An 18,113-nucleotide genomic window follows, 5' to 3' on the forward strand; every position below is an offset into this window, starting at 1 on the left:
TTTCCCCCCACTTTCCTCATCACTGGCTATATGTTACTAATATGGAAATTTCAAAATCTGTAAATACGTACTAATTTGTTCACATGTATATTTACTTTAAACCACGTTTTTCTTGTGAAAAACTATTATAACCATGTGGTGATAAGTAGGACTGCCTTTGTACTTATATATATATATATATATATATATATATATATATATATATATCATCTACTATCATATTAACAGTGGTGGAACCAAAAATTTATACAAGAGGATTAAAAAAAAACCCTAAGATGTCATAGTTGGAAGTTGAACCTATGATCTAAAATATTTTGAACCTCCTTTACTTATACTTGAATTTTTTTATTATATCAAGGTGATTCAATAACTCATGCAACCAAATAAAATTATTTTTATGCTATTTGTATTATGTAATTTTTCAACAAAGGGTCAATATCTACCTAGTACGGAGTACAACCAATGTATTTTAGTACTCCTACTTTAAACATATTATTTTGTACAGGTGTTTGGGAGTGCTCCGTCATTTGGAAAAGTTTATACCTTTTTTGGAAGATTTGCACGAATTTGTGCAATTCCTAAGTTTCTTCTTTCTTTTTTACTCCCTACTTCTCTTCTCTTTATTTCGGCAGACAGACGCAGTAAAATAATACATCACTCTTAAAAAGTTTTGTTCTTGTTCTTAATTTCCCCCCAGCTCACCAATCTTTGAGTTTGTTTTTTTTTTCTTTTGATTAATGGACACCCTCTAGACCCATCAGGTACGAAATATCGATTTCCATTTTTCTTTTTCTGATAATTTGGTTGGTGAAAATTTTATGATATTAAAACCCCAGCTTGATAAAATTGGGAATGAAAGGACTGATCTTTTTCTTTTCCGTGTCGCTTTTTCACAGAACCCAAATTGGGGAAAAAACGTTTAAAGGAGGAGGAAAAAGGACCAGTCTTGGGCACATAGTTGCTGAAAGAAGGAACAATCATGGCCGTGGGTGAGAACGGGTCGTTGAATCGGACGGACGGCAATGATTCTGCTGCCGTCGATCATCAGTCAAATCAGAACGGCGTGCCACGGTCAACGTTACCGATTGATCAGAATCTTCAGATAAAAACCACTGTCCAGCGTAAGCCTCAAATGGATGTATTTCAACAGCAACAACAAAGAATCAACGACAATGGAGTGCTGAGTCATCATCATAATCTTCATCATCAGAAAATGAACGGTGTTGATGAGGAAGGGTTTAAGAGCAGCAGGGAGATGAGGGATTTGGAGGAAATGTTCTCCAAACTGAACCCCATGGCTGCAGAGTTTGTTCCCCCCTCCCTCTCTTCCGACAACTACGGTGGAGTAGTGCCATTCCCTCCCGGTGGAGACCAATTTGGATTTGATGCTTTCAATTTTGCTGTGCAAGCTGGACTCTGTGGCGATGGAATTTCCAACAGAAGGGTAACTAATTTACTTATTTAGTAGCTACTAGAAAAAACTATGCATATGTAAGTGTTAGGTTCTCCAGTTTATGTATGTTAAACATAACTTGATAGCTTATAGTATTAGGAAATACCATAGTTGGTATATATCATGCAAGTACATAAAAATGAGAGGATGGTGTAGTCATTAAGGTCTAAAAAAGGAGGATGTTAGAAGTCTATGGTCAGTCACCTTTTTCAAACCTTGTTTTGTAATAAAATCGCTGTCTTGAGGGTCATGGCTAACAATTCGGGTTGAAATGGACTAGCAGAAGAGAAATGGCTATGGTCATGGTAGGAGAAGGATGAACGGCCGGACAACCATGGCCCAACGCGAAGAGGTTATAAGGAGGACTGTTTATGTGTCTGACATTGATCACCAGGTACTAAAAAAATGGGTACTTGTTCATTATTTCATTTAGTTATTTCACCTTCATCTTTTTTTCCCTGGAGACTAATTTTTCTTATTATATATAGGTGACTGAGGAGCAACTTGCTACACTTTTTCTTGCTTGTGGGCAGGTGAATATGTTTCTCGTTTGGTCACATTTTTGTTGGAGTTATTAATATGTTAATGAAATCTTTTGTTGCCATAACCTGACTAACCTTGATGTGCTGAAGGTGGTTGACTGTCGCATATGTGGAGACCCCAATTCTTTACTCCGTTTCGCCTTTATTGAATTTATTGATGAAGGTATCTTGAACCATAATCTTTGGTTTGACATTTTTTGGTGAAAGTTCTTGTTGTCTAACAGTGGCATTGTCCCACGTATGGTCTGCAGAAGGAGCAAGGAATGCCTTGAGTCTTGCAGGGACTATGCTTGGGTTTTACCCTGTGAGAGTGCTTCCCTCTAAAACTGCAATTGCACCAGTTAATCCAAAATTTCTTCCAAGGGTGAGAAAATGTGTATACTTTGGTACTTCCCTTTTGCAAAATTGCTGTTGAGGTGATGAATGGATACCTAGTGTTGCTAATACTATGTTATTTACCTTTGGCACTGATATGTAGTCCGAAGATGAAAGAGAGATGTGTGCAAGAACTATATACTGTACAAACATTGATACAAAGGTAATTTTGAGTTTGCAATCCGTGCTTCACATGGTTGAAGAGCTTCTTTGGGGATAAATGCTTTATGACTTGTTCATTTGTATGAAGCAGGTTACTCAAGGAGATGTCAAGCTCTTCTTTGAATCTTTTTGTGGAGAGGTTTGTAGCTTCTCACTGACTTGTCTCAAAGTGCCTGTCCTAGTTAAGGTCCTAACTCTACGCTGTTTCCTTCTCTAACACAGGTTAAGTGCTTGAGGTTGCTTGGTGACTATCGTTATTCCACTCGTATAGCTTTTGTCGAGTTTGTTATGGTAACTTCCATGAGCTTTTGTCTTTCACTATAAATGCTTGTAGTTTAGCATTCATATGATGTTATTTGATTCTTTTACATTCGAAGTGTAAAAACATTTTTGTCCCTTTTGGATAAGTTTATGTGGGTGAAGAAAGTTCTTTGTAGTAGTGTGGCCACTCCTGTGAATTTGAGATAATATTGACGTAAACTGAAGTTTGAAAGTTTTTCTCCTCTTGCTTGCGGAAATGCTAAGCTTATGTTGATATCTATCTTTGCCATGAGAAAGTAGTGCTATTCTCTTTAACTACATAACATGAGCCATGTGAGCATTACTTTCTCTCTGGAATAATATGAGAAAGGTCCATCATCTGCAGGTCAGTGACTCAGTTCTAATGTGCTTGTGTTTCTTTGTGAATTTAGCTAATGTGTTTTTTTATTGGTTGCTGCATTGTTAGAGTAGTAGAGTGATGAAAAATACAGGATATGGTACCGACTTGTGTTCAGTATAAATGTCTCTGGTATTTAGTTGTGTCGATTGAGTTACTGCTGGAAGGAGAGGGTTCCTTTGGTCGGCCACAAAAAAACAATTCCAATATGAAGTTTTTCATAACTAATACATATAAAGTATGAATAAAACTATGCATTACTAATGTAACTGTGCATAACTAATACAATATTTGTTTTCTAGTTAAAATTTATAATTGAGTCAATGTTTGATTTCAGGTATTAAATTATGCACTACTAATACTGACATAACTTTTGTGGGAATCAATGTATTATTATCTTCTGTGGGATAAAATGTGGAATAAGAATACGTTTATTAGTAATATCTCTGCAAGAGTATCGAAAAGATGTCCTTAAAGTAGACAACCCCTACGTACTATCCTTTACCATATAATACTTCTTACATTATTATTGACCGCAAAATAATTTTTGTAACAATTTACACATTCTTATCCACTGCCATAACAATCCTTGTATTATAATTCTTGCATAACTAATATGTTAGCAAAGGACCCTTAATTCCTTAACTAGGATGGGTATGAGGTCTTTTTGCCTTTCTATGTTTTAGTTATATGGGAAACAAATCGAAGGTCTCAGAATCACCAGATTTGGAGAAGGTGGATGTTTATTTTACAAGTTAAGATATCATTACTTTTATGAAAGAAACCCGAGGACACTATGTGCAATATTAATCACTTATAAAGTGGTTCTAGACAGCAGGAAAAAAGAAGTTGCCTGTGTTGTCATTTTGATCAGTTCAACAGGCATGTGGTATATTTGTCAGCTAATGAGTACATGCCAGTAGATTATTAGGAATTCACAGTAATGTTGGGTAAATAAAATTGCGATCTCGGTGATTTTGAGGCTGCTCAGCTCGGGTTGTTCTTGCATCTCTTAGTGACCAACTTTTAGCTGGTGCTTTGAGTGGGGGTCATGGCCTGATATACGTTTATGGCTATTGCTTTGACGGGAGCCCTTACGATTTTTACTATGTGGATGACTGGATTCTGTATGTCCTGACCACTTAAACGAAGCTGGAAGGGAAGTGCTTTATACTTGGTACTCCTATGTGAGATACTTCTGTAAAAAGTAGACCAGCTTTATCATCCAAGCAATCTTCAAATTGGAGAAAGTACTACTAATTTAGCACCCAAACTGTCGTGTGAAGTCTGGTTCCCATGATAAAGTATCTTCAATGTACTTGCATGAGGATATCTTATAATTTTTCTGTTCCTTGGTTGCTCTCAGCTAGCATGCTACCGCTTCATCCACAGCATTCGTTGACAATGGATATAGGGAACTATAAAAGAACTTCTATTAGTCTTTTTGGTGGAGGTTCCAGATTTGAACTTCCTCATGCACTCTCTAGATTTCTGGTGCAATCTGCATTCAGTTCTCGTTGATTCCTTTCAAAGCTGTGTTCTGTTGCCTTAACACACGTGGAATTTATGTTTTAAGGTGCCTGTGCCGCAAGTCAAAAATGGGATTTCTAGAGTATCCCACTTTCTGTTCTTGTATAGGAGGGTGCCACACTTCTATGTACCTCCTCCTAGTGATTAGTTGCAGTGCAATTTGTTTTGAGGACACTTCTGCTGTGGCAATGGCAGACTTTGAGGGTGTCAACTATCTTTGCTTGGCCTGTTATTTGAATTTAATGATCTCAATAATTGGTCCCAAAACTTAGTGGACTCCCCGTGATGTAATGTAATATATTTTAGCACGTGGCATTTCATGGCTATGATGTTTACATAGTTTCATGATGAATTTTCTGGTTGTTGCAGGCTGAGAGTGCCATTGCTGCACTGAACTGCAGTGGTGCAATATTGGGGTCACTCCCTATAAGGTAGCTCTCTGTTTCTAGTGCAAATCCTGCCGATGTCTTCTCTATTTCACTGACATCCATTAATCTTCAAACTTTTTGCATACTGCAGAGTGAGCCCATCAAAGACTCCTGTTCGACCACGTGCTCCTCGCCCTGCAGTGCAGTCATAAATCACTTTGCATTTCTCAGCTGATCTTATATCTAAATGCATACGTAGATACAAATACCACTAAGTACCTTGTGGCTTTTGTCATTTAGTTTATTCTCATTACTCAGCTGGGCATCTCTCACCCACCGGATACTTGTTCTTAAGGCTTGTACTGTTGGCAGGTTTATGAGTTCCTATGTTGATGTAATTAAAATCTGGTATACTATGTTTATCTAGGCAATGCCTCGAGTACGAGTACTGAGATGTTCTAACAGTGACTTTCTTCAGTGAGTTCCATGATATTCCTCTATCACATTGGTTTGTGATCCTGTGTTCTGCTCTTGTAAAATTTCTGATCTAGTTCCCTGGGATAGTGTATTAGTTAGACCATTGGGTGATGGAGCAAAATGACCAGTTGACCTTTTCTTCCTCTTCTCTGAATCAGTTTCTCATTCCTTTTTTTTAATAAATGTGACTACTGACTTGTTGAATCTAAGCTTTGCTAAATATGGGAGTATACTGAAGTGATTGCTAGCTGTGTGTAATGTGTTTCTGAAGTAGAGTAGTAGTTGTTTGTTAATGTTATCCTGAAGTACTTATTAGGGAGATCTAGTAAGTATTATGTGCGACAGAAACGGAGTATTTGTCTTCACCCGTAGTTTTCCTTCACGCCTATTTCTTCACCTAGGTGTGCGGATACATTATACACCCAATACATTATAGAGGAAAATAAACTCTTTTCGTTCACCTTTTAATGTTTGACCAAGGAGAGTATTAAATTTTTTTGAAGAGAATATGTTCGCCTTGAGAGCTCTTGACTGTTCCTTTCAGTTTTATGTTTTGCAGAATGTTTAATATAATGTTTTTAGCTTTTTTTGGATTTGGAAAAACATGCTTGGACTAATATTTCGACGCACTAAAGAATCTGCGGTATCAAGTTACCCCCTCTATTGGTTAGTAGGAAATACTTTGAGGGCTTAACGCGTTGGCAGAACTACTACTAGCTGGAAAAGGAAAACGAGAAAAGAATGAGAAACACAGTAGCTAAAACTATACTCGTATAAATATTTGCGCCAAGTTACATTTACAGAATGTTACAAAAAAACAACAAGAAGAAAACCGAAAACCATCAACTTTTTAGTTGATTTGCACGTCAATCACCTTCTTCTCAACTTTGGTCTTCGGAATTGAGATGAAAAGGACTCCATTCTTCAGTTCAGCTTTAATTTTATCTTTCTCAACATTATCTGGGAGACTTAAACGAGTATCGTAGGAGCTGTAATTCCTGCCCCAAGAGTTGTCATCTCCAGTCTCTTCCTTTTTGTATTCGCCTTTGATGACAAGCAAATCATCTTCCACAGATACCTTCACTTCATCTTTAGAGAGCCCCGGCATGTCAAAACGCATCTTGATTTCATTTTCATCGTCTTTGATGTCCCAAGGAGCACGTATTTCCCCTACTGCTGATGATCTGTTCCTTCCTGGGAATGTCATGGTATCCTCCAACAGTCTGTCCATAGTGTCCATCATCTGCCGCATTGTTCTCATCGGAGACATTGGGTCTAACAATCCTGTTTATCACATGAATAATAAGAAAACTTCCTAATGAAGCAGAGCTTAATCAAATGCTACTCTACCATCAACCACTACCAACTATCTTGATACACGAGCAATGACCTACTGGAATTGAATTTAACCAGTAACTATAGTACTAACATTGTGATCACTTCCACATCATCTAAGAATATTAAAGACTTGAACTCGATGGGTTAAAAATGAAGCATTTTGACGGGTTCGACCTTCATAGTTTTAGCACAAAAGACAGTACTCTTTTAGTGATGAGTTTTTGTTAGAATCGATTAGTTACGGTCTCTATAACATCACTATATAATATTTATTCCCTATAAAAGTCAAATTTTTCTCGAAATTGAATATTATATCATGTTATAATATATGTCATGTATAACATCACTGTAGCAACCAAAAAATTTCGCAACAAACGAGAATATTATAGATATATTTGACCGTATATTCCTATGATTCATCCGCCTCTAATAATTGGGACTAATAACCTAACAAATAACGTACAACAACGAATTTAAAGGCACTGATATTATAGTGTCAAATTCTTTAAATAGCTACACATAAATACAATGGAAATACAGACAGTGCAGCTAAGCAGGCAGTAGTTGTTGGTGCAATGGAAATTAAATAGTACTCCTAAATGGTATAGCTAGTAGCTAAATGAGAGATACCGAAAGGGGAGACATCAAGAGACATCTTCCTAGGACGGCGGTCGACAGAAGTACTGCCTTGGTTGTTGTTTCCTCCTTGACCGCTGCTGACATGCACGTCAACTGAAGTATCTTTGTTATCTCCAGTTGCCTCAACTACAAGCCTAGACGCTGGCCTTTTCACGTTGCATGTGGATGGAAAGAAAACAGAGAAAGGCGCAGCTACCCTGTTGTTACTCCTAGAGGACGCTGTAACACCATTAACTACTAAAGGAGAAGCTGCTGAACATGTAAGAGTTTTGCAAGCCATTATAAAACTAAAAACAAATCCAGAAAGATAGCTCGATCACACGATATTTTTTTATGGATTGGTCTTGTTTTCTGTTGCTTATGTTGTGCAATAGGAGGTATTTATAGGGAGAAGAGACAAGGGTGTGGAGAAATCGTGAAGGTTTTAGATAATACTAGTACTAGCTAGCTAGGAATTAAGGTGATGACTGTTAAGTGTGACTGGGACCAAGGCACGGATTGCTCGATCGTTCTGGAATAATCGCTTATTTTCTAAATTTTACAAAGTAGGGTCTCCTTTTAAACCTTATTATGTTTTCACCCCACTCTTTGGTTTTATCTATATAGAATAGGAGAAGTAAAAGCACTATATTAAGACAAGTGATATAACCACAAAGAGCCAAGTGGCATTGTTATGACAAAATAAATTACCTTTTTAACTATTTTTTTTTTGAATTTTAAATTTTGAATTAATACACTACTTGAATTAATAAATACAAATATATTATAATTTATCTATAAAAAGACAAAAATATATAAAAATAAACTACTCAATCAAATTGGGGAGTAGTTTCAAGTTGAACTTTTAAAACTATTTTACAATAAAAAATAAAAATAATAAAAAATAAAAAACTATCAATTCAAATTGAAAAGTAATTTCTTCCTAATATAGTGTGTGTGTGTGTGTGTGTGTGTATATATATATATATATATATATATATATATATATATATATATATATATATATATATAGACTTATAGTTAGAATTATTATGAGAAAAGTCTTACATATACACATAACTAAAGTCATAATAAATAAATAAATAGTCATAAAGGAAGAATACTAAAAACAAATCAAGTGATAGCCTAAAAATATATATACTAATTAAATTTCTCATGTAGGGAGATTTATTTAATAAATAGAACTCATAATTTTATAATGCAAAATACAAAAATATAAAGAAACTATTAGGATATTATACATAAGATAATATATTATATATAAAACACAAATTATTAATTATTAAAAATATTAGCAGGTTTTTTATAAAAATAATAAAAGGCTTGTCTCTTTATACTTTTGATGAATTAAAAATTATAATTTAGGAAAAAAATTATATTATTTAAATTTTTAGTAAAATATATAATTGAGAAAACTACTCAAAATTATAGTACTAAGTACTTGCTGATTTAAAGACAAGAGGGGTTGCTCTGATGGTAAGCAACCTCCACTTTCAACCAAGAGGTTGTGAGTTCGAGTCACCCCAAGAGTAAGGTGGGAAGTTCTTTTGTATCCTTTGATTTTGTATAGATTTTATTATATTTGTGTACACTATATTAAATAATAAAATAATAACTAATATTTATTAAAATAATATAATATATTAAATCATAATTTTATAAAATTAATATTTTATCAAATTATCCGCACGAATCTCGCGGTTCTAGGACTAGTTAAGGAAAAAAAGCGGGAACGTAATTTTATGAAGCTTAACTTTTATACTCCATTATATTCTAGAGAAGCAGGGGAAAAAAGCAATAAAAGAAACATCAGATTGTTGAGAGTGGGATTTGAACCCACGCCCTTTCGGACCAGAACCTTAATCTGGCGCCTTAGACCAACTCGGCCATCTCAACATCACTGTCTATGAGGGTGTTTAGAATATTAGAATCTTATACTCCGTTTTCCTTCAAACAACACGTGCAACTCGTACAATATCTCATATTTTCCAGAGCAAATGAACGGATTTTTGAAGTTGAATTGATAATGGATTAGTTTATTATAAAAAAATCACACAATATCATTTAGATTAAGTTAAATGCTACTTTCTTTTAGCTCATGAAAAGCACTAAAGCAAATTTATGGAGCAGAGGATGTAAAGTAGTAGTACTAGAGTAGAATTCGCCAGAATTCACACGAACTTCCCGGAAACCGCTAGATTTCTTGAATGGTTGATGAGATATTCTTTATTTTCTACCAAATGTGATCTTTATTGTCTTCCAAAAATCCGGGTTGATTGAATGAACACAGAACAAAAGGAACTGAAAGCTGCTGGATGTGAAATCACTCTCCAGTATATCCAAGGAATAGATGAAACTAGTCCACACTTTATTCCATCCGAACGATGTCACAGATATTATAAAGGGCTTCAAATTTCAAAAGCAGTATTTAAAGGAGTATATCGCTGTATCTATCAAGTCAAACTGTGATATTTTTCTCAGCAGAAGAAGGGGGTCGGACAGTCCTAAAGACTACTCAGCTCAAGAAAAGAGAGACAGCAGATAGTAAGGCCATTATCCCTGTTCCTTTTCATCATTAAAATATGTTGTAATCAACTGTTTGAGTACTTAATTAAAAATCTTCAGTGCACATAACAACACCACAGTTCATCCCATGATAAACCCAAGATTAGATCATTCTAATTCTTTTTTGTATGTTAAGACCGACACAGCACCAACGAGGCAAAAAGACTCTCCTCTTTTGACATACAAGTACAATTGCTGAAATTTAAGAAAGCTTTTCAAAAACAACTTGTAGGATAGTAGTATAACACCTTTTTGAATCTAGTGTTGGGAACTGAGATTGCCTGAAAATGAACTTCAGACATTCACTTTGGAAACTTCTGGCAGCTAGAAAGGAACTGTAAAAAGGAAATAAAAAGAAAAAGGGCAGAGCCATTTTGGCATTCTCTTCTAACTTAGCCACTGGAATGGAACCGTCTCAGATGTGTTAGTTGGAGGTGCAAGAATTGGGCTGTTGCAAACACTGCCATCAGAGTGTGAAAACATTGTCCTCTGAAGAACTCCAGAAGGCGATGAAACGGTTGTTGCTGCAGGGCTGATTGAATCACAATTGCTTGTATATGAGGAGGCTGGATTTTCACCTTGATTAATAGAAGAACTAGGGTGTAAAACTTCAGCCAATGGTCCTCCAGATGCAAAAGGGACTCAACTGAATTTCTCCCAAGACTTGTTCTGATACGCGTTATTCATAACACTACTCTCCAATCCCATATCCTCGTCAAGCGCATTGCCCGCAGCCATAGCCATAGACAGAGTAAGTGACGACGGAGAGATGTTCCCTTGCGATGGCCATAACGAAGCCTCCTCCATATTGTCGTCGTTACTATTGTTGTAGATGTTATCATTCGACCATGCATTAATCAAATCCCTGGGTGCCTCCTTTACAGATTGCTTATCCAAAGAAAGTAATTCTGGATTTATCATGAAATTGAACTCACCATTGTGCCTCATACTCACATCTTCAGTTCTTTCCAAATCTCTACACGCCAGTAAATTCAATGCCTCTTCCCTGTAACTATCCTGCCAGTCCGCCGGGTGTATGTTTGACTCCATCAAATGTTGCCATTGCTGTCCAACACCAGCCTTTGCCACCAACTCACCTTCCATCGTCCAGCCCGAACTTCTTTACTCATACAAAAGACAAACAAATACTATTAAAATACGTTTTTTTCCAATTAAAATTTTACTAAGTAAAATTAAAGGTGATCCATAATGAAATAGACGACCTAACTCGAACTCTAAAAACTAGCTAAAAAAGTAAGTAACGTCTAAGACCATATAAGGAGACAAATAGCCAACACAACCGATGTGGGACTACTACTAACAGGAATTAAGCTCAATCACAGTTGCATGGCCAAAGAAAATGTCACAATTCATAGCCAAGAATGAAATATCAGCTACAGAAATAAAAACCTGTGTAGTTCATTGAAAGAGGAATCAGTGGAGATATTTTGCCCCATTTTATCATGAAGAAACAAGGGACCCTCCATATATTGAAAGGCAGATCTAAGAGGCTGTGTTGAACGGCTGTCAGTTTGACCAGTAGGTGGGGGTTTAGGAACAGCAATGGGAGTAGATTCAAGAGGAACAGGGTGATTTCGAGTCTTCTTATTGTCATTGTTGTTGCTAAGAGTGGCATGAACTTCCACATGCTTTCTTGAACGGGGACGGCCTCTATGCATATGGCGCTCACAATACTTCTGATGAGGTGCTACATCTCTTGAGCATCTCCATTTCTTGCCGTCCGTTCTTTTGCACCTACCTGGTTCTAGATCCCTTATATTTCTGCATCTTTGCCCTTGTACTGAACCAGAACCACTAGCCGCTGCTGAAAAAAATCAAGAAAAACCAATATAACTTGAAAAAATAAGAAGGGGAAAATAGATAGGATAATAGGGAAAAACAAGGGTTGTTACATGTAGTAGTATGAGAAGCTCCAGAGGAATTAGTGCAAATTGATAAGAGAAGATCTGGAGGGACAGGTATAGCTGAGACCATATATTTGTAGATCATAGCTTGCCTCTCCAGTTCTTTCCACTGAGACCATGTAAAAGGAAACCCCAGAGCCGCTGCCATTCCTTCGACTGCAGAGTTATAACACAGCAAAAAACATACATTTATTCTCCATTATTCAGACACTTATTTTCTCTGTTTCTCCACTTGCTCTCTGTCTCTGCTCTTTTAAGTAGCAGCACAAAAACAGTACTATAGTAGTATTAAATTCAGATCTTTCTTTTTCAATAGCACAGAGAGAGAGAGAGAAGAAAGGGTTGAAAAGGAAACATCAAGAACAAAATAAAGTAACTAGTTTAGGACTAAGGTCAAGGTCCCGGGGAGGGGGGGACAAAGGAAAAAAGAAAAGCTTTTTACCTGGAGATGAGTTTGTAGAAATGTCAAAAGGCTGAAAAGTCCTTACAACAGCAGCAGCACCAGTAGCTGGAAGAGGAGAAGGAGGAGGAAGAAGAAAACTAGCATCAGAATATACATTATGCTCGTTAGAAGAAGGCATTTTGTTAGCTCCGCTGTGGTTAAGAGTGGGCCCACTATCACCACCACCTCCATCATCATCCTCATCAGAGAATGAACGGTGAGGATCTTGATTATGACCCATCATAATCTTGGAAGGGAATGATTCAGTAGTCTGCAGTTGGAAATTGTAACAAATAGCAGTAGTAGTAGAAATTTTTCCAACATCTAAGTTTGCCTTGTTTGAAACGTTAAAGCCATTAATAGCACCGTCCTCCATACCCATATACCAAAAAAAAACTATACTAAAATTGGAAAAAAAAAAAAAGCTCCCTAAAAGTCACTGCCTTTCCTTATCAATGACTAGTAAAAAGGAAAACAGAAAAAGAGATATAAGACCAAACCCTGTTAGGAAAAACACTTCAAAAAGACACTTCACGTTACTCTTTCACCATCTTTGTTTTCAAACTGTTCTAGTTATTGCGTTCAGACAAATGGGTAAAATATGTGTTACTACTAGAAACTTTTTAGTGTATTGGAATTATTTTGACGATTTTTAAGTTTCTTTTTGCCGCCATACTTGGCCTTTGGTTTGCTTCCATTCTTCCAACATTCGCACCGTTGTGTTGTTTTTTGTAGATAGAAAAGTTGAAGCAACAAACACAAACGCCTTTCTCTCTCAGTCTCTCTCTCATAATTGCAATATCTATCGTTATCTGAGGGATAAAGCTTGACCCACCGTACTACACTTTTTATCCATTATTTTATTCGACTAATAAAATCCATCACAATCTGATATGGGCACCCTTTTCTTTATCAAACCTTATGTGCTTTTCATTAGAAATGAAATTTAAAATATTAATTAGTATTATAGGCATAATAAATAAAAAGCACATTGAAATGAATTTGAGTTGTTAAAACTTAAAAATGCATAAGTAACAACATTAATTAAAATGTCTCCATTTTCCAGAATTACACAAGAGAGTCTCTCTAAAGAGAGTGTTAAAGTTTACGTGACAATAAAAATGTGAAATAAAAATAATTAAAGATTAAGATCCCAAAGTATATGTATCTCATTGGATCGCGTTTTCGGATCTTGCAATTATCATTTGACTTATAGGTTAAAGAAAAGGAAAAATGGTTTCAGTTAGGCAAATGTCTTGTTGGATTATTGACTCAGGGTTTATTAGAAATAATATTTTTACTTTGTTGGATTATTGACTCAGGGTTTATTAGAAATAATATTTTTACTTTTTCAAGATAAGTGTAAGGTCTACGGATATATTATTATTCCTTGATCTCACTTATAAAGTTAGGCCGAATTTGTTATTGTTGTAAATTTTCATTTGGTGCTAAAAAAATGGTTGAAGTAATTTAAAAAAGACACTAATAAAGGCCTTAGCTGCAGTTTAGCAGAAGAAGAACATAATTGGATGTACTTTTATTTCTACTGTATGCTACTGCCTATCTTGTGCTTGATCTTAATTCCTTAAACTCATCACTTTATTATTGTAATAAATAATCATAAAAAAAAATGTCCCCAGCTTTACTTCAATAACGGAAGCTGTAGAGATAGAAGTAGGGCAGCTTTATAGAACATGGCAATAGGTTCCAATTAAACGTAGTTGCAACGAGGGGTGTTCGTCGGTTGATACGGTACGATATTTAAATATTTTGGTTTGGTATTTTCGGTATTCGATTTTTTAAAATGTTATACTAATACCATACCTAATTAAATTCTGTATGGTTCGATTTTTCTCCTTTCGGTTTCGGTTTCGATTTATTCAGTTTGGTAACTTCGGTTTATTCAATTTGAATACTAACTAGTGCATAAAGTCATAGACTTTAATATTCTTAATTAAACTACTCAAAAATACAAAACTAAAAACGTTTGTTGATAAAAAATTTGTCCAAAACCAACAAATATCAACCCAGAGAGAGAAAACTCTATATAAAGGAATAAATTTGATAATTAGAAATATCTTGTTAATTGCATAGACTTAATTGATGAACTTAGAGAATAAAGAAAAGTAAAATTTTAGATTTTTTATATTTATATTATAATTAATAATATGTGTATTGTGTAATATAATATATATTTCGGTACGGTATCAGTACCAAAATTTGGTATTAGGTCTAACCAATTAACAAGACATTTCTGATGATCAAATTTATTCCTTTAAAACTTAAATCGAATACCATACCGAATACCAAAATATTGAATGCCAAATATCAAAATTTTCGATTTCGATACGGTAATTCGGTATTTACCAAATTATGCAGAACCCTAGTTACAACATTTGAACAATAAATACAAATATACTTACTACAGCGCGCATCGAAATATTTGATGTAGGAGATATGGCTATAGTTTGATGACTTTATTGGAACGACAATTCAAAAGCTATTTTATTGAATTATTTTTACAATTTGAATGATCATCTGAGAAATTTTTTTTTTTTTTTTTTGAAATTTTAGCAAATTGTTTGTAAAAGAATTCTCTTGATATTCCTGATTCATGCGCGTCTCGTTGCTAAAAATTAAGTATGCTTTATCATCAAAGAATATGGTGCAATAACTAGAGTATCTTCATTTTTAAACGGATAATTTTTAAAAGCTTGAATTAAGCTTCTGTTTGGAATTTGATCAGTTTTTGAAAAAAAATTTAAGAAAAAATTTCAAGTTTAAAAAATTGATTTGAGCTAGTTTTTGGGTAAATTTTTTTCTCACTCACAAAATTTTAAATTTTTTCAAGTAAAATGCATGTCAAAACACAACTTCAAATACCAAAAATTATTTTTCAATATTATATCAAAAAAAAAAAATTCAAGTTTAAATAAAATCTATGTCCAAACGCCTACTAAAAACCTTTTCAAGAGAACATTTAGCCATCTCCAGTGAGTTTTATGACGTAAATCTGCTGGATTAAGGGGTCGTTTGGTAGGGTATATAAGAATAGTGGTGAATAAGGTATATTAGTAATGCAGATGTATAGGATAAAATCGGTTCATATTAAATGCTCGTATAATAGAGTGACACCTGGAACCAGAGACAGATGAAAAGCGAGACAGGTGGAAGTCAAGATCGGGGGCAGCAGTCTCGGCTGGCACCGGGAAGCCCCGAAAGGAATGTTGCTCATGAAGACAGATGAATACCTGTCACCCGATAGCATCCAATAAAGAATATTCTACAGTATTAAATACATAATCTGTTATAGAGAATATGGCATTCATAACTTGCCGTTACACATTCATTAATGGCCACCGTAATTATCATTTAAGAAGGGCTTGATCCTAGGACCTTGTTCCCTAGGTGCCACTATAAATAAGGATTCCAACAACCATTGTAGGGAAACGAATTTTTTGACAAACTTATACTACATGCTATTTAAAGCTCAATAACACTTTATTTTCTTGCTTCTTAATATTGTTATTACTGCCTTCAGAAGCTCTGCTCCCTGAGCCAAGCTCTCTACTGTCTTATCTCGATTTCAAGGCTAAGTCATACATTCTTATTTAATTTATTTATCATTTTGGGATCAAATCGATTGATTCAATTGTACCATTTTACGGGTAAACAGTTTGACGTCCACCATGGGGCTTAGACAGTTGCGTAATTGAGTTGATCCTTGCATCTATTACTAACATGTTTGATTCTTTGTTCTTAGAAAAAAATCATTAAAATGGCAGATAACGATGTCAATGACTCAATGTCGCACACAACGTTGAGGCCCAAGGAAATCAGCCTCAACATGAAGACTCGATCAGTGATACCCGCAACGAGGGGGATGAGGCCATGCCGGTCCATGGCAGAAAATATGCATGACGACATGTTCTAGAGGTAACACCTAATGATGCCGAGGACGAGCACGTCGTTGAAACAAAAGAAATCCTGAGGGAGCAGCAGAAGGCTATTATGGGCCACTTTTTACGACAGGAACAAGTCATGACGGAGTTGAGGCAAGCGTTGTCGGGTGCTTATAATAACGCGAATGGACAAGGTCCAGTTCCTCCCGGTGCTCCCGCAAATCAAATAACACTGAGGGTTGATAATAACACCGCGAGGGGTGAAGTTAACTCTGACAGGGCCGGGGGGAACGGTAGTGGATTCGGTAACAACAATGAGAATGACCCCTTTAAAATCGAACTCGTGCGGTTTATGAGGGAAATAAACGCCCGAATTGATAAAATTCTAGATGCACCGCCAGTATTGAAAGGACCGGATTCAAAGAAATACACCCAGTTGTCGTTCAAATCAAGCGCGACACCAGAGTTGATCCTTAAGCGGTTCAAGATGCCAGACATGCCGAAATATGATGGGACTTCGGATCCTCAGGAGTACATCACCACCTACACAATAACGGTGAAGGGGAACGACTTAGCTCCACACGAGATTGAGTCGGTCTTCCTGAAGAAATTTGGGGAGACCCTCACGAAAGAGGCCCTGACATGGTATTCGCTTTTAAAACGAGCACTCGATAGATTCCTTCGAAATGCTCGTAGATTATTTTATCAAGGCCCATGCCGGGGCCAAGAAGGTACATGCCCGAAAGGCCGACATATTCAGAATTGCTGCGGGAGTTCGTGACTAGATTCAAGAAAGAAAGAATGCTATTAGCGGTCGTACCAGACGAATTGACAGCTGAAGGTTTTACTAAAGGCATTCCGACGCTTCCCAGAAATTGAAGGAAAGTCTGATTCCAGGCAACAACATGGGCGGATGTTCACAACCGGTACGAGTCAAAGATAAAAATTGAGGATGACCATCTCGGTTTTCTGACATCAACCAAGGGTCGGGACCGGGAGAAGAATAAAGAGAAATTGAAGGATCATTTTGACACAGATCGACGGTCCTTTAGAGGTTGGTTTTTGTCCTGTGGAAGGGTCGAAGGACGCGGCAGAGGTTTCCGGTCGGCAGATATATTCTCTACCGATAGGAGAGGTGATCGAAGCCGGAATAGCATACCATTGCAGGACAAAGAGGTATCGAAATCCCGACACTTCGCCTAACCCAGGATATCCAAATACAAATTCAACATTAGTGTGGTGGAATTAGTGTCGTCTATGAGAACATTAAGGAATCACGGTTCCCAAAGTCAGTGAGATACGATCCCGGTTAGAGGGATCCTAATTTATGGTGCGACTACCATGGGACCAACGGTCACCGGATCGGGGACTGTCAGTATCTGCGCGAGGTGGTGGCGACGTTGCTGAAAAATGGCCATCTCAGAGAATTCATAAGCGACCGGGCCAACAACAACTACGGTCGCAATCGGTATCACGCGAAACCCTCGAAAGCGGAAAAAGTTCCCCCTCGTCTGACGATCAACATGATTTTCGGGGGGAACAAGATTAATGGTGTAACTTTCTCGATAGCGAAAAGATGAAGGTATCGGTGACCCATAGCAAAAGACTCCGAGAAGTTGCTGAAGACGACATCACTTTCAAGGAGGAGGACACAGATGGACTCTTACTTCCACACAATAATGCCGTGATAATCTCTCTTAATGTTTTAGATTTTAAGATTAAACACATTTTGGTGGA

The 18,113-nt window shown here is 36.4% G+C and overlaps 3 protein-coding genes and 1 non-coding gene across 4 annotated transcripts; 1 reads left to right on the plus strand and 3 right to left on the minus strand.

Moving 5' to 3' along the window:
* The first annotated feature begins 498 nt into the window (after nucleotides 1-498).
* Nucleotides 499-5,588, plus strand: LOC107764595 (polyadenylate-binding protein-interacting protein 11). The gene is made up of 11 exons (XM_016583191.2): nucleotides 499-761; nucleotides 897-1,444; nucleotides 1,737-1,847; nucleotides 1,942-1,986; nucleotides 2,086-2,158; nucleotides 2,247-2,359; nucleotides 2,474-2,533; nucleotides 2,624-2,671; nucleotides 2,755-2,823; nucleotides 5,090-5,151; nucleotides 5,240-5,588. Exons 2-11 carry the CDS (start codon nucleotides 980-982, stop codon nucleotides 5,298-5,300), a joined length of 1,107 nt encoding a protein of 368 aa, XP_016438677.2. The 5' UTR covers nucleotides 499-761; nucleotides 897-979; the 3' UTR covers nucleotides 5,301-5,588.
* A 731-nt stretch (nucleotides 5,589-6,319) lies between these two features.
* On the minus strand, nucleotides 6,320-7,882 carry LOC107764596 (small heat shock protein, chloroplastic-like). The gene is given in 2 exon segments (NM_001324852.1): nucleotides 6,320-6,849; nucleotides 7,534-7,882. Coding segments are annotated over 2 exon segments (723 nt in total). The 5' UTR covers nucleotides 7,823-7,882; the 3' UTR covers nucleotides 6,320-6,415.
* Nucleotides 7,883-9,357: 1,475 nt separating this feature from the next.
* Nucleotides 9,358-9,438, minus strand: TRNAL-AAG (transfer RNA leucine (anticodon AAG)). Its single transcript has one exon. It is a non-coding gene; the product is annotated as a tRNA-Leu (tRNA).
* Nucleotides 9,439-10,187: 749 nt separating this feature from the next.
* LOC107823908 (uncharacterized) lies at nucleotides 10,188-13,265 on the minus strand. Its single transcript, XM_016650620.2, has 4 exons — nucleotides 12,475-13,265; nucleotides 12,021-12,188; nucleotides 11,518-11,932; nucleotides 10,188-11,227 (listed from the first exon to the last, which is right to left on the minus strand). Exons 1-4 carry the CDS (start codon nucleotides 12,854-12,856, stop codon nucleotides 10,750-10,752), a joined length of 1,443 nt encoding a protein of 480 aa, XP_016506106.1. The 5' UTR covers nucleotides 12,857-13,265; the 3' UTR covers nucleotides 10,188-10,749.
* Nucleotides 13,266-18,113: the final 4,848 nt, after the last annotated feature.

The sequence above is a fragment of the Nicotiana tabacum genome, chromosome 4 (assembly GCF_000715075.1).
Source record: "Nicotiana tabacum cultivar K326 chromosome 4, ASM71507v2, whole genome shotgun sequence".
Lineage (NCBI taxonomy): Eukaryota > Viridiplantae > Streptophyta > Magnoliopsida > Solanales > Solanaceae > Nicotiana > Nicotiana tabacum.